General features: G+C 40.5%; 1 protein-coding gene across 3 annotated transcripts in view; it reads left to right on the forward strand.

Annotated features, from left to right (window-relative positions):
• Positions 1-17,082, forward strand: part of CEP70 (centrosomal protein 70) — a 65,327-nt gene that overhangs the window by 1,405 nt on the left and 46,840 nt on the right. For all 3 annotated transcript variants that reach the window (XM_062214149.1, XM_062214140.1, XM_062214157.1), the window contains exon 2: positions 967-1,069. In XM_062214149.1, the coding sequence (XP_062070133.1) occupies positions 1,028-1,069 (42 nt within the window). In that variant the 5' untranslated portion in view covers positions 967-1,027. The remainder of the gene's footprint in view (positions 1-966; positions 1,070-17,082) is intronic.

The raw sequence follows: 17,082 nt of genomic DNA on the forward strand, positions 1-17,082 counted from the left end.
AACCTGCTGCCTCCCAGTGTGTGTGTGCTAGCAAGAAGCTGGCGTAGGTAGGAAAGCCAGCACGTGAACCAGGGTAACTGCTGAGCCAAATGCCTGCCCCCTGCTTGTCTATATGCCAGGTGCAAACCAACTCTCAGCCCCCAAACCTTACTCCTATAGCCTGCCTTTAGTTGTGTTGTGACACTGAGTAAAGCTACAGCCTCGCTTCTGCGCCAGGAAGAGTTTAGTCTCTTCTGTGACTTTCAGCGCTCCGGACTTTTCTCCTCTAACAGCCTGCAGTGGGGAAAAGGCTGCTGCAAACTATCACCACGTTTATTTCACAGACTGGTTGGTGTAGGCTGATCCTGCAAGGCCCGCACTGGTGACGGTGCTCTTCGACAAGACGCACTCAAGACCAGTTTCTGTGAACATGTCTATTTATTAACGATCAAGCATAAGCTTTTAAAGGGCAGGCGGAGGGAGCGTAGCTAATTCAGGGCAACACTATAGGATAGATCGGATATTGGTGCCACTATGCTTCTCCAATCAGCTTGAAGGTCACATAGCCTAGTAGCCTACCAGGTGGTCCTTATGGGTCGGGGCACACCCAGGAGCTGTTTACCTAATTGGCCCTTTACAAGGCTCTTCACCTGGGAGCAGGGGTGGGGGAAATGTGCCTGAGACTCCTGCGGCCTGCCAGCAGTCAGGCCAGCCCGGGAGATATGGTGTGCCACGCCCTCCTAACCTCCTGCTTGGGGTAGGCAGGCAGTCTTCCAGCCAGGCACAGGATCACCCACAAGGGAGAAGAGGAGGGAGGAGGCTTATGATGGTGAGCCAGGGAGGCCATCAGCGCTTACTGTGGCTGTTCGAGTTTCAGCTTAGGGCTTTCCAGCACCATGGACACTGCGCTGGGAGTAACACAAGACCTTTCTCACTAAGAGGTTGAACATTTCAAGAGGTTGATCCGTTAATCTTTTTGAACCCTAGATGAAGATCTAGTTTCGCACATGAGACTCACTGGCCGATCGTTTCATTAAGATCATCTTGGATGAGCAGGTGTGACGTGCAGGAGGAAAGAGCTATGGCTGAGGTATGTCTGGCAGCAACCGGTGATTCTAGATGTTAGGAGGTCATGGGAAACATGGACCTGATGTGTACTAAATACTATACTAAACACACTGTGTATACTTCCTTTTGACTCCTGATAATCCTATCAGGTACATATTTTAAACTCAAGCCAAGTAACTACTTAGATGATTAGCTGTCCTGGACTCTCCTAACCCCTGTCCTGCCTCGTGTCAGGCAGTGCTCTATATTCCTAATCCTGACAAAACCATGTGAGCTCATTACTGTATTATCCTGATTTTATGATGTGGTAATTGATGCAGAGATTATTATGCTCTTGGCTGTGTGGCAGAATGCATAATTCAGACCCATGCAGTCTGGCTGCAGAGTTGTACCAGCTTTCTTTTGGTTAATATTTAGTATCTTTTGTTATTTAACAAAACCCTTTCAGTGTTAAATGAATTTTTATTAAAAAGTCACATGGCAAATGTATAGCAATAAGATGATATCACCCAGATATGCCAGAGCCCTTCCATTGCCCTATCTCATCACAACTCGTGCTTCCAGTAGTCAGCATACTTTCTCATTTATTTGAAAAGCAAAGTTGCGAGAGACAGACATCTTCCATCTGCTCATTCGTTCCCCAAATGGCCACAGCGACCAGAGCTGGGCCCAGGCCAGAGCCAGGGGCCTTGTTCTGGGTTGCCCTTGGCTTAATCTGCTACATTACAGCATTGACCCCTTCTCTAACTTTTATCATTTCTCTGGGCACTTTAACAAGTTTTATCATAAATGTACAGGTTTAGATTCTAAATTTAACTCTATAGACTTTCTCTTCCTTTCCCTTACAATATATGAGATTAAGAACCTGTGTCATTTGGCCTGTATATTTTGTGCAGTTTGGAATCTGCTGATTGCATACACAGAAACAATTAGTATGCTCGTCTGCCTTGGGTAATTCCTGCACATTGTTAGCTGGATCCAAGACTGGCTCCAACTCAGATTCAATCCTCTTGGCATTTCTTTGGTATTTGAGACCATAAGAAGCACATAAGGTCTTTTCCAGTGTACAGCTTATGGATTACAATGGCTTCCCCCTCCCATAACTTCCCTCCCACCCACAACCCTCCCCTCTCCCGCTCCCTCTCCCCTTCCATTCACATCAAGATTCATTTTCAATTCTCTTTATATACAGAAGATCAATTTAGTATAAAGATTTCAACAGTTTGCACCCACATAGAAACACAAAGTGAAACATACTGTTTGAGTACTAGTTACAGCATTAAATCACAATGTACAGCACATTAAGGACAGAGATCCCACATGAGGAGCAAGTGCATAGTGGCTCCTGTTGTTGACCCAACAAATTGACACTCTAGTTTATGGCGCCAGTAACCACCCTAGGCTGTCGTCATGAGTTGCCAAGGCTATGGAAGCCTTCCAAGTTTGCTGACTCTGATCATATTTAGACAAGGTCATAAAAGACAGAGTGAGGATAGTAACCAATGATCCTAAGAGTGGCATTTACCAGGTTTGAACAATTATACAGCATTAAGTGGGGAAGAGGACCATCAGTACACACAGGTTGGGAGTAGAGCCATTGGTGGTAGAGTAGAGGTTATGATTACAAAGGAATGAGGCCAAAGTGTGCTAGACAGGGTCTAGAACAAAGGACAGAGTCATTATTAGAGGAGCTAAGAAAGGTGCTGTCTAAGCTACAATTAAGTTTTCTGATTGAGAGGCAAATAGAACCTGATAGAAGGGGCTTGATAATAATCTGGTAGGCTTTAGGCCTTGTAAGTTAAGAGGCCCAGACCTATCTATCTCTTCACATGGGGTATATCCTAAGGGAGGTGTGAACCTCCTAGGGGAAGGCACTCTGTTGACTTTCATTACTTTTTCATTACTTGGCTGGGCTGGGAGGAGAGCTGGCCAGGTAAAGGCAGGTGGCATCTCTAACAAGAAATTTACAGTTCTGCCTGCAATGTTGCTGACCCTGCTTGGCCATCCCCTCAGCTGCAGTGGTCACTTTGGAAGTTGGGCTGAGTGAAGGGCTTTTCAGCTTAGAGCCAATAAGATCTGTGGCTCTGACCTGGGCATCCTTCGACTCCAGGGCAGGTCCATTTCCAGTGATCCAACTCTTGGCAGAGCTGCCAGGGCTCTTCACAAGCTGACTTCTGCTGAAGCCCAGACTTACCACATTGAAAGCCACTGCAGTGGACTGGCCTGTTGGGTCTCCTTGAGGGCAGATCACTGTACAGATCAGCCATTAATAGGCCTGCCACCCATTGCTTCTGATGCCTAGCTTTCTTTTCCTCCTGGTTTGTGTTAAAGCAGACCAGAGGATGCAAGTCAAGGGAGTGCCCATGTCCCATCTCTAATCTTCGGTGGCCTGAACTACAAGTCTATAGTCACAGGCATGTTCTGTAGTAGTTTTTCTAAGGTAGACAATGCCCGTGAGGAAAATTATATTCTCACTTTAAAACTTTCTTTCCCTTTGGTCTGAAAGGGAGGTTTTTTCTACTTACTGTATACTTCGCTGATGGCGAAGTGAATCTAGCTATGAGATTATTATTTAAGTTCTTATTTTGGCTATGCTATTACAGAAAAATGTTAGCCATCTCTTTTATAAGGTCTAAAGATTAAATTTTACGTCCTACAGATTCCTTCATAATAGAATTAGTTTCCTACCTTGAAGAGAATAGAGAAATGAAAGAATAAGTTGGGCTTAGAATAGAGAAATGAGGGAGCAAGTCCTAGATCGCTTGCTGACAATAGCAATATTACATGAATACTTAGCAAACCGTTTCAACCATTAGATAACAACTTAAGAAAACATTTACCAGAAGGTCCAATGCCTTCTATAAATTTTAAGAATCATGTATTTGAAAACACCTCTTAAATATCTAACATGGTATAGTTTGTTTAACCAGTAAACTTAAGCACAACCATATAAAATGTTTTTAGTTTCTTTCTACCAACAAGTTTAAAACATGATACACAGATTCAGGTCACACAAATTAAAATGTATCTTTTATTGATTTTAGCAGCTTAAATTTATGGACAATCTTATCTATAAGCCATTTAAAATAAAACTCTTAATAAAATTTCCTATGTGGACATACAATATGTACACACATGTAACACAGCATAATAGACCAATATAGCAATTTTAATAATAGCTTTTAAAATCTTTAACTCTTTTTGTAGATTGCCAATTGATTTGAATTGCTTTTTGTTTTTAGATTACTTTAACACATTGCTTTAACAGAGCATCAGAGTTTAATTCTATGTCAAAGAGAAATTGAGCTTCCTGTGATCTTTTGCTGTGAGGTTTCCTTCCTTTACCTTCTTTCATATTGGTGACCGTGTTTCTGTGTGTAACACATCTTTAAGCATCTTTTGCAGGGCAGGATGAGTGGCAACAAATTCTTTCAGTTTCTGTTTGCTATGAAAAGTCTTAATTTCACCTTCATTCACAAATGAGAGCTTTGCAGGATATAATATTCTGGGCTGGCAGTTTTTCTCTCTTAGTACCTGGGCTATGTCTCGCCATTCCCTTCTAGCTTGTAGGGTTTCTGATGAGAAGTCTGCTGTGAGTCTAATTGGAGATCCTCTGAGAGTAATCTGACGTTTCTCTCTTGCACCTTTTAGGATCTTTTCTTTATGTTTCACTGTGGTGAGTTTGATTACAACGTGTCGTGGTGAGGATCTCTTTTGGTCATGTTTATTAGGGGTTCTATAAGCTTCCTGTACTAAGATGCCTCTGTCCTTCTCCAAACCTGGGAAATTTTCTGCTAGTATCTCACTGAAAATGCCTTCTAATCCTTTCTTCCTCTCCATGCCTTCAGGAACTCCTAGAACCCGAATATTAGATTTTTTAATAGTATCCTGTAGATTCCAGATAATATTTTTTAGATTTCTAATTTCTTCTTCTTTTCTTTGGTTTGCCTGTTTCCTTTCCTCTTCTCTGTCTTCTAAGTCTGATATTCTCTCTTCTGCTTTGCCCATTCTGTTTTTAAGGCTCTCTAATGTGTTTGTCATTTGATCTATTGAGTTCTTCATTTCATTGTGGTTTTTTGTCACTATCACAGTTTCATGTTCTACTAGTTGTTTCATTTCATTTTGATTCCTCCTTAATATTTCATTTTCACGAGAGAGATTTTCTATCTTGTCCATGAAGGATTTCTGTAGTTCAAGAATTTGTTTTTGAGAACTTCTTAATGTTCTTATCAATTTTTTGAGATCCACTTCTTGCATTTCTTCTATCTCATCATCTTCATAATCTTGAATTGGGGTGTCTTTTTCATTTGGGAGCGTCATAGTGTCTTCCTTGTTCTTGTTACCTCGGTTTTTGCGTTTGTTGTATGGCATGTTGGAGATATTTGGTTTCTTCACTGTGGTGTTTTTTCTTGTTACACTATGGCTCTATATTAAGTGGACTGTCTGCTTTCGGTGGAGCCTTAGAGGCTTGAGATAAGTGTGGACTGAGAGCTGTGTTTGGTTCCTCAGGGTTGAGGGTGTGTCAAAGATGACACTCCCAGGTTAGGCGTGGTAAATCTCTCTTTCTTTTTTTTTTTTTTTGATTCAAAAGGGACGTAATTCCGCACAGCTGAACTGAATTGGAGGTAGTTAGCAGGCGAATGATATACCCATAGGAGCCAGAGATCAGAAGCTCTTTCCCCAGGACCCCACAGGGAATCTCTGCTGCCCTCGGTGTGGGCTCCAATTCTCCTGCAGTCTCCCACTGGATTGCCAAGTTAGATGCTAATCTCCTGTTATTTCACCCCTCCCCCCAGAGTCAGGTTTTTCTGCCAGGCTCGGGGCCGGTGCAGACCTGAGGTCGCCCCGCTTATGACGTATGTCTAAAATGGCGCCTGCTCTTTGTCTTGCTCGCCTTGGAGGGGTGAGCGGAGAGAGAGAAACTCGTGTCCTCGTGTCCGTATCAGTCACTTTTTTTTTTTTTTTCCTCTCTTCTAGTTAGCCTGGTGAATTTTTCCCCACGGAGTTTCAAGCCTTGTTCCCTCTAGTCTCCTCTTTCCGCTTGCCCGCTGGTGTCTCGGGCTATTGAGGTTCGGCTCACCTCGCGTTCCAGCGCTGGTGTGTTGAGTCTGCCGCTGGTGTCCCGAACTTGGGCTCCCACGCTCTCCATGCAGGTCCACTGTGAATCACTAGTTCCGGAAGAGTTTCCGCTGCTGTTTCTTCCCCTGCTCTTCCTTGACCCTGCAGTATCTCCACTTTTATTAACCTGTGTGTCTTGCTGAACTATCAATGTGCTCCCTTCCTATTCCGCCATCTTCCGTCTTATTGTTTTTCTATGATTTCAGCAGCTGTTGGTACTTGATGACACATAAATCTATTGTAGGTTGCAAAATAGTTGTCCTAAGGCCATCAAATCTCTTACATTTATTAGTGATAATACTAGTCTCTTCATTTATTTGGGTACCCAGCAGTATAATTCTTATAAGAAAGGCCTGATGAATGCTTGATTCTCTCCATGTATTTACCAACTTTCCAGATAATGAATTTGTTCCTTATCTTTGGAAGGCAATTCCTTTTTAAAAATCTAGTATCACTATGAACTCATGAACGTATTTCATGCTTATTGAGGTTCACACTGTTCCATCTTTGGCCAGTGGAAGCCTATTCAAACCTATCCTTTTTGATTGGACCCTAGTGATTTTTTGATAGCTTCCTTGTTATATGATATCTTGAACAATTCCTGTTCCATATCTGAAATTAGCTCTTTAAGAAGGTCTAATTTCTTTTACAGGAAAATGGTATTTTGTGGTCATAATCTGTACATTAAGGATCCTGAATCGGTCACTGTTGTAGGCTTTTCAGTAGACAATTAAGAAAACTATCTATAGGTAACATGTTTAAACATATATAATATGTTCTCATTAGTACCTGCAGTTCAGATTGAGATACAGAGCTTCCCCCCCCCCCCCCCCTTAGGATTTACTTATTTATTTGAAAGGCAGAACTACAGAGAAAGGAGAGACAGAGATTCCCCCATCTGCTGGTTCACTCCCTAAATGGCCACAATCACCAGGCTGAAACCAGGAGCCAGAAGCTTCCTCTGGGTCTCCCACATGGGTACAAGGGCCCAAGGATTTGGGCCATCTTCTGCTTTCCATGACTATCAGCAGGGAACTGGACTGCAAGTGGAGCAACCAGGACTCAAAGCGCTGCCCATATGGGATGCTGGCACTGCAGGTTGAGGCTTAACCTTCTATGCCACAGTGCTGGCCATGAGACACAGAGCTTTTATTTCTCTGTCATAGCTGTAACTTTTTTCCATACTGAGAATCTAGTTTTCAAGAATAAAGGTCATAAAGAATATCCTGTGTTAACTTAATTATTGTCTCTATTATAACAATATCAAAATCATTTTTTCTGATAGCACCAATAATTACTGAAAACATTAAACATTTTTACCATATATTCTTCCATTCTTCCCTCCCTCTAAAAAAATGTATGCTTTTGACAGCTTCATTTTTAGAATGTTTTTATTTTCATCTACTCGAAATAATCCACCAGCTTATTTCCCCAAATGCTTACAACAGCCAGGTATGGGCAAGGCTGAAGGCTTGAGTCCAGAAGTCTATCTGTGTTTTCTACGTTAGTGGCAGGGCCCAAGCCCTTAAGCCATCATCTGTTGTCTCCCAGGATGCAGTAGCAGGAAGCTATATCAGATGTGGAGTAGCTGGGACTCAGACCAGCACTCTGATGTGGGATGTCGGCATCCCAAGTGGTAGCCCGTCCTGCTGAATAACATGCCTGCCCTTTCCCTCCATTTTTTAGAAAAAATTAAGAGGCAGGGAGAGAAAGTGCACTAGAGAGCTCCTATTCTCCAATTCATTCTACAAAGGGCCACAAATAGCTGAAACCAGAAGCTGGGGATAGAGCTGAGCTATCCCCTCTAGATGGCTTTTGCCCTCTTGCCTTCAGTTATTTTTAGTTCTGTTGGTCTGTTTAGTGCTTAACTGCTGGTGTTTATGTTGATATCCCTCTAAGCATTTTTGTTACCTACAGGTAATTCTTTTCAGATTCTCTAGGAAGGAATATTCCAGGATTTTTTTCATGTTGATGAAAGTTTGTCTCTATCTTTAAAGTCAATTTTGCTGCTATCAACTGATTTGTACTTTTCCTTGAGTTTCTTAAATATATTACTTTTTTTTTTTTCTGACAGAAAACATTGGTATCAAAGTTAAGAGATAACCAAGTTTTCCTTTATGTCATTTTTTTTTTCCTTCGTATGTGACCAAAGAATTTTTTTCCCTAGTAAAGACTACTAGTTAGTGGAACATATTGATTGTTCTGAATCTGTATTCACAGGTACTTGATATGCCCTTTTCATATGTAGTTTTGAGTTTTTCTTTTCAGAAAAACTGATATACTGCTGGTGGGAATTTAAATCGTACAACCACTTTGCAAAAATGCTTTGGTAGTTTCCTAAAGTTCAACATACACATCTATCATTAGGTCCAGCCATTCCATTCCTAGGAATCTACCCAAGAGAAATGAAAGGCTATGTCCACACAAAGACGTGTACACAAATGTATGTCAGACCTTTATTTATAATAGCCAGGAATTGGAAACAACTCAAATGTCCATCAGAAGGTAAATGGACACACAAACTGCAGAACACCTGTCAGCAATAAAAATAATCAATTTATATTGATACATATAAGAATAGTATATCTCATTTATATGAAATTCTTGATAATGAAAACTAATCCATAGTGGTAGAAAGCAAATCAGTCGCTGCTGGGGTGACAGACTGGGGAAAGGGATTACGAAGGGGAACAAGAAAATTGTGAGGGATGATGAATATATTCAGTCTTGAATGTGGTGACAGTTTCGCAGATATATATGAATGTCAAAACTTACCAAATCTTATACTTTGTGTTCAGTTACCTGTATATCAAATACATCTCAATAAAGGTATTTTTAAAGGAATAGAAAAATGCAATGGTATTTCAGGTTAAACTCAAGCAATTAAATCTTCCCCTTCATTTTCAAGTCTGAGTATAGAAGCTGGGTTTTCATAGGCTTAGAAACTTTTCAGGTTTCTTCCATCGTGTCCAAGGCCCCTTCACTTGATGAGAAATTGCTTGCAGTTTGATTAACCCAAATTTAGTTGTGTCAGTTCCAGTCCTTTTTTGGGCATTTTTATTAAACATTTTTAACCATTGTAAAATTGTGCATAGGTATGAGTACTGTGTGATGTTTCTATACCTGTATAAATTGCATAGTGTCCAATCAAGGTAAATATGTCTATCTCCTTAAACATTTACCATTGCTTTATAGTGAAAACATCTCAAATCCTGTCTTCCCACTGCTTTAAAAACAGAACTTTACAGTAGGTTATCGATAATCACTCTGTGTACAACAGAACTCCAGAACTTCTAGCCCCTGCTTAGTACTCATTAATCAAACTCTTCCCATCCTGCTCCCCACTCTTCCTTCCCAGCTTCTGATAACCACCATTATATGCTTCTGTGAGATCACTGTTTTATTATACTCCATAAGTGAGTGACATGTGATACTTGGTTTTCTGTGCTTTGCTTATTTCACTTGGCATAATGACTTCCAGTTGTATCCATGTCATTGCAAATGATAGACAACCAACACTCATCCTTTGTTATGGCTCAGTACCGTTCCCTAGTGTGTATTTATCACCTTTATTCATTCATCAGTGGATGGACACTCAGTGTTTACACTTGGCTGTTGTGAAAATTATGTGCAAATATGGGAATGCGGATGTCTCTTTGACAGAATGATTTTATATCCCTTGGGTATATTCCAAGTAGTGGGATTGCCGTATCGTATGATAGCTCCATTTTTGTTTTTTGAAGAACTTCTTAATTTCAATAATGTCTGTACTAATGTACATTTCCATCTGCAGCATACAGGCTTCCCATTTTTTTACATCCTTGCTAACACTTGATGTCTTTTATCTTCAGCAATAGCCAATCTAACAGGAGTAAGGTGTTATCTCATTTGATTTGCATTTTCTGGATGATTAATGTTGTTGAACATTTTGTATGTCCCTGTTAGCCATTTGAATGTCTTCCTTTGAGAAATGTGGCAATTTGATTTGTTGAAATTTAGTTATTTTGAGATTGGATGATTTGCCCTTTATTTTTTTAACCTATTGAGTTGTTTTGAGTTAGTTATATTCTAGATATTAACCCCTTGTCAGATGAGTGGCATGCAGCTATTTCTCCCATCTGTAGGTTGCCTCTTCCCTGTATTTCCTTTGCTGTGCAGAAACTTAATGGTATGTAATCCCACTTGTGTATTGTTGCTTTTGTTTCCTGTGCTTTTGGGGTCTGATTCCAAAACTCCTTGCCTAATACAATGTCATGAAGCATTTCTGCTGACTTCTTCTAGTAGCTTCAATCTTATGTTTACATCTTTAATCCATTTTGAGTTGAGTTTTGAACATGGCATGAAATAGAGGTCTGGTTTTCTAAAGAATATGGATATCCAGTTTTTTTAGCACCATTTATTGAAAAGGTTTCCCCTTTTCTAATGCATGTGCATAGCACCTGTGTCAAAGATCTGTTGGCTATAGATATGTGAGTTTACTTCTTGAGTCTTTATTCTGTTTCACTGGTCTTTGTCTACTTGGGTGCCAGTACCATGTTTTTTAAATCATAGTAGCTTTGTTTTTTGTTTTTTTTTTTGTTTTGTTTTTTGACAGGCAGAGTTACAGTGAGAGAGAGAAAAGTCTTCCTTCCGTTGGTTCACCCTCCCCCCCCCCCCCCCCCCCAAATGGCCACTATGACCGGTGCACTGCGCTGATCCGAAGCCAGGAGCCAGGTGCTTCCTCCTGGTCTCCCATGCAGGTGCAGGGCCTAAGCTCTTGGGCCATTCTCCACTGCCCTCCAGGGCCACAGCAGAGAGCTGGACTGGAAGAGGAGCAGCCGGAACTAGAACCCAGGGTGCCAGCGCCGCAGGCGGAGGACTAGCCTGTGAGCCCGGCGCTGGCCAAATTATAGTAGCTTTGTAACATTTTAATTTCATGTTATATAATGACTCCTGCTTTGTTTTCGCTCAGGATTTTTTTTTTTTCCTATTTAGGGTCTTTTGTGGTTATATATAAATTTTAGTATTTTTTCTAGTTTTACGAAAAATGTCATTGATACTTTGGTAGGGATTGCACTGGATCTATAAATCACTTTGGGTTGTATGGACATTTTAATGATACTACTTTCAGTTCATGCACACAGGATGCTTTCTGTTTGTGCTCTTGTCAATCTTTCATCCATGATTTATAATTTTTGTTGTAGAAATCTTTCACTTCTTTGGTTAAGTTTATTCCTAGGTATTTTGCTTTTTTGATAGCCAAAGAAAATTGGATTGTACTCAGAACTGGGGAGAGGCAGACAACTCTTTCCTCTCTGCTTGCTTTAATGTGACTTTTTACTGTGAATGCTCAACTGGCTTCTCTAGATAAAGGTGACTTAGTGTGCAAATAGTAGTTTAAATAGGTATCTCTGTGGGGAGGTAGTCACTGTAGCATCTTAGTGACTTGCCTCCTTGTTCTGCCCCCTCCCTTCTATTTTAGCTTACTTTTAAATAGTAGGTTATTGTTTCAGTCTGTTTTGTTGGCATGTCAGTCTGATGTGTTTTTCTTATAGGGATATTAGTCTCTTAAAATATAAACTTCTGATAGAATTAATGCCTTGCTTTGCTCAGTTTTATATGAAAAATTAGCTTTTTTTGAGCTTTTATAATGGTTTAGAGTTCACAACGCTTTTGTAAATTCTTAGTATTCCCTCTTGTGTTTTTGTGTGGTGTTAGCAAATATGGCAGTTTGTTTTCTAAAATTTCCTGGTTCTGTTTTCTTTCCCTTCTCTCCTTCTCTCCTCTGTCTGCTCCTTTTGATTCCTTCCCCAGAAGTTTCTATCCATGATGAGCCTGGTCATGGAGCAGTAGCATATCTATTTTGAATGTTCTTAAGGGCTCCAGCATCTTCTGTCCTTATGAGAGGGCAAAACCCCTTCTAGTTTCTCCTGCTCTTCTCATGTTAGTACAGCAGTGAATATCAGTGAGCTTGGGAGCTCTCTTGTCCACTCTCTCCTAAGCAGCAGATACTGCTTGCAGTTTTCTTTACTTCTGCACAGATGTTGGAACCAGGCAGTTCTTGTGGCTGTTGGTGGTTTGTCCTCACATTTTTGTTTGTGGGAATAACAGCTTTTGGCGTAAATATTGTTTTGGGGTTTCAGTTTTGCTATCTAGTTGCTTCTGTTTTTCTTTTGATGATTTATTTGAAAGGGAGAGAGAGGGAGAGGACAGAATTGATTTCCATTCTTTTGGTTCACTTCTCCAAATGCCAGCAACAGTGGGGTCTGGGCCATCCTGAAGCCAGGAGCCAGGAATTCCATCCTGGTTTCCATTTGAGTTTCAGGAACCCAAAGGCTTATGTTGTAGATTGCTCTTTTTGCTGGATTCTTTAGAAATGTCATAGATCTTTATATTACAGCTCTTTTCTCCCTACTGGGTTCTTTGTCTTGTGACCGTGAAGAATGAGGCACATTGAGACCAGGAAGAATGGGCAAAGAGGAAAGTTTATTGAGAAGAAAGCTTCTGACTTCAAGGAGGAGACACAAAGGGGTTGTAGATGAAAGGCTGTGTCTGGGACTTTGTATTTATTTCTAAAGGATTAAGTTCATCTGATTGGCCTGTACAGATGGAAATAAGGCAAAAATCTGTGAGCCAGTCAGGATACTGATACTGATGTGGCCTATTTTGCATAGGAGTTCTCAGAGAGCTCAATCAGTTTGGCAATAGGCAAGACTCGGCTTATGCAGCATCTGAAAATGTATGTATTTCTCCTGTCTCTCAGGGCTCCTGGAGGGTTACACCATGTATGTTTCTTCCTTCCTTTCCAGGGGCTCCTAGAGTCCCTGTCACTTGGGCCATGCCCTGTTGTCTTCCCTCAGAACATTTGCAGGAAGCTGGATTGGAAGTGAGTGGCCAGGACTTGTACCAGCATTCCGATATGGGATGCTGGTGTTACAAGCTGCAGTTTAACCTGCTTTGCCAAGATGCTGGTACCCAGTTGCTTCCTTCTGCTTTTTTGTGGGGGTTCAAAGATTCAAAAACTGCTGTGACCATGCTATCTTTCCAGAATCCTTTCTATTTTTATTCTTTTAGATGTACTGTATATATTTATATGACTTTTTGGTAGTTTAGATGCCTTTTTTCCTTCCACAGCATATATCTTGATTTTTAAAAACAATCCAGTTTTATAATCTTTGTCTTTTAATTAGAGCTACCTAACTATATTATAATTACATATGCAGGTTTAAATCTGCATATTACCAAGGACCATGTGCTTTCTTTTAGTTTCACCTCTTTATGTTTCACTCGTTTTTGGTTCACTTATTCATCCTCATCATCATGTTTTTTTCCTGTTCACTAGTCATTATCCTAGAAATTTGTCAGTATCCTTAACTTTAAATCTGTTAACAGATACTTCACCACCTTCCTCCTGCATTGTAGACAAAATTGGAATACTGTCTCTCTTTACCCTGTTTCTTGTTATTATACATTAATTTCTTTTAAACTACACATGATCTCGTTATATATATATTCGGTAGTCCGTATGGATTCATTCTCGCCCATTTCCTAGTGTTTCATTTTCCCCCACATCTCTGCTGTTCTTTCAGGGAGTCTTTCCATCTCCATGAAGCATCTCATGTAGAGTATTTTATAAAACGGATCTCTCAGACTGTTTTGTGTTATTTTCTTAAATACCTTACTTTTGCCTTTATCACTTTTACTTTTTGCAGTTTTATAAAATTATTTGTCAGTCAGCAGTTCTCATGCACATGATGTTTTTAACCAACATATATGGAGCTTGTTTGGTGAATCTTCATCCTCATAATGTTTTCTGGACAGCAGCATCTGGATGTGATATGGGATGTTCCTTATTTCTTTGGCCAGGCAGCCTGTAGAGCCTGGTGTCAGTGTTTACATCTGGATTCCCCATCTTCTCTATGACAAATTTCCAATTCTGAGTGCCCAAGGGGCATGCTTCTTGAAACCTACTCCCTAGATGGGCTTGTGAATATTGGTGATGTATTCTTGAGTCCTCCTTGATGGCAGAATGGCCTTCATCTTCCACCCTCCTTTGAGCCCAAGTTGGGAAGAAAGAGCTCAAGGGATAACCTTGATTTATTATTAGGGGATTTTTTTTTAAAATGGAATCTTTTTCAAGTAAATAAATTAAAAAAAAAAAAAAGTTACACGGGGAAGAAGAGGCAGAGACACAGAGAGAGATCTTCTATCTTCTGGTTCACTCCCCAGTTGGCCGCAACAGTCAGAGCTGTGCTGATCCGAAGCCAGGAGCCAGGAACTTTTTCTGGGTCTCCCAAATGAGTGCAGGGGCCCAAGGACTTGGGCCATCTTCTACTGCTTTCTCAGGTCACAGAAGAGAGCTGGATCGGAAGTGGAGCAGCTGGGACTCGAACTGGTGCCCATTTGAGATGCTGACACTGCAGGCAGCGACTCTACTCGCTGCTGGTAGGGGATATTTTCACTGGGTTTAGAATTCTTTTCTAAAATTATTACCTTTCAGTACATTGAAAGAGCTAGTCCACTATTAGTTTCCATTGTTACTGCTAAGAAGGTTAGACATTCTGACAGTCACTTCTGTGAGGGTAACCTTTATTTCTTAGATTTTTAAAATTTTATTTTTTTATTTAAAAGAGATGGAGAGAGAGAAACAAAGACAGATTGTTCATCTGCTGGTTTACTCCTCAAATGCCCACAACAGCTGGGGCTGGGCCAAGCTGAAACCAGGAGCCTGGAACTCAATATAGGTTTCTCATGTGGGTGGCATGAACCTTAACCTGCTGCCTCCCAGGTGCACATTGGAAAGCTGGATGAAAAGTGGAGCCAGGACATGAACACGGGCACTTCTCAGATTGCTTCTAAGATTCTTCTCCATGTTTTTATTTTTCTATATTTCACTATGATATGTGTAATTTTGATTTTTTTCCTATGTTGTTGCAATATATTGAGGTTCTAGTATGTGTGTGCTTGTCTATCATTGATTCTCAGATTTTCTCAGCCTTTTTAATTTCAAATGCTACTTCTGCTTTAGTGTGTTCTCTGTTCTTGGGTACCAGTTATACATATGTTACATTTCATCAGTGTCTTCTCCATTCGAAGAAGGATGTCTTCTGTGTTTTTCTGAAACTTTCAAGAATTTAAAAGGTAGTCTCTTCTAGTTCTCCAAATAGTCATTAATATTTTCTGCTTTTTCTGATTTACTGTTAAGCATTTACTTTGAGATCTCAATTTCAGTTTTTGTAACTTTTCATTCTGGATTTTTTTTGTTTATTCTTTTTCAGATACTTTTTTTTTTTTTTTTTAGTATTTATTTGAAAGGTGGAGTTACAGAGAGGGAGATGCAGAGAGAGAAGTCTTCGATCTGCTGGCACACTCCCCAGATGGCTACAAAGGCTAGGGCTGGGCCGACTGAAGCCAGGAGCTTCCTCCAGGTCTCCCTCATGGGCGCAAGGGCCCAAGCACTTGGGCCATCCTCTGCTATTTTCTCAGGTGCATTTGCAGGAGCTGGATCAGAAGTGGAGCAGCTGGGACTTGAACTGGCACCCATAGGGGATGCTGGCACTGCAGGTGGTGGCTTAACCTGCTATGCCACAGAGCTGGCCCCTTCAGATATTTTCTGTAACTCATAGTTTGCTGCCAGAAAAGCAAGCTTTTTTTTTTTTTTTTTTTATTTGGCTGTTGTGAGCATAGTTGTTCCATGGTCTGTGTTTAATAATTACAGTTAAAGAAGTCTTTATTGTTGGTTGATTCTTTTGATGCTTTTTCTGTTTTCCTTGTGTCTTTATTTCTTGTATGTCTTTGTTGCCATGGGCCAGCCTTTGCAGGTTCAGGGAGTCCCGAAGGAGGGGAAATGTTGGCGAAGAAAGGAGATGAGACAACATTTAGGTAGCATTCTGCTGTTCCTTCTCATAGCTTTATTTTATATTCTTTTTACACATATTTTTCATTAAGTTTTCTTCCCCCTAAGCCTCTGTTCTTTCTGAGAAAGAATACATTACAAGTGATCATCTGTGCATAACCTCTCTATTAATCTTGTTTTGTTTCACTTTCCTTTCATGGCCTCAATGTAACCTTCCCATTAATATTTTCTCTATTCATAGTGGATGCATCAGCTAAATGAAACCTGTTTAACTTATCTAAAGGTGCTAGACAAAAAGTCTAAGGTTTAGACTTTAACCTTGAAAGGGTAATAGATTTACTTTAAAAGGTTAAAACTGCATAGAAAAAGTTCTAGTGATTATATCCTACTTTTCTAAAGGTAAATCATACCCCCAACAGGATCTATTCCATTGCCTAATGTAAGAGTTCCTTGTTCCTTTTGTTCTACATTTCCAAGCAGGGGCATAATGTCCTAACCTTTGTAAGAATGGCAGTGCTTCTACATCAGTCCATCTGCCATAATATTAAGTAGGTGCCTACCATTCTCATCATACACTCCTGTGTAAGGCAAGGGTGGGGGGTGTGTCTGGGAACAAGCACCTGCATGCTCTTTCCGTTCTGTTTTCTCATAGAACTCCTCATTACTCATGTTCCCAATAATATTTTGCTCTAGACAAATTTCCTCTTATTTCTCCAGTCACCTCCTGTAACTTTTTTTTTTATAAGGAATAATAATTTGACTTAGTATTGATAGCCATGAGTCCCACACCCAAACCCCATGACTATATTATTAAGCTTAATAAAAACCACAGAGAAGGTGGCTTGAGTTCAGTCAGGAGCTTACTGCTTTGTGGAGTTCCCCCCTCCTCCTGCTATGACTTTGGCATACAGCATGGATGACATTGCCTCCACCACTTTATCTTTACAGTGTGCTAGATGTTCTATTTGAAAGATTTTTGGGGGGTAATTTGAGGCCTCTCTCCAGAGAAGCTTTTGTTTCTGTTAGGTGCCTAGAAGTACTATTAATATGGGATCTTTAAGTACTAGAATAGCCCACAAGAG

Source organism: Lepus europaeus, chromosome 2 (assembly GCF_033115175.1).
Source record: "Lepus europaeus isolate LE1 chromosome 2, mLepTim1.pri, whole genome shotgun sequence".
In the NCBI taxonomy this organism is placed as follows: Eukaryota; Metazoa; Chordata; class Mammalia; order Lagomorpha; family Leporidae; genus Lepus; species Lepus europaeus.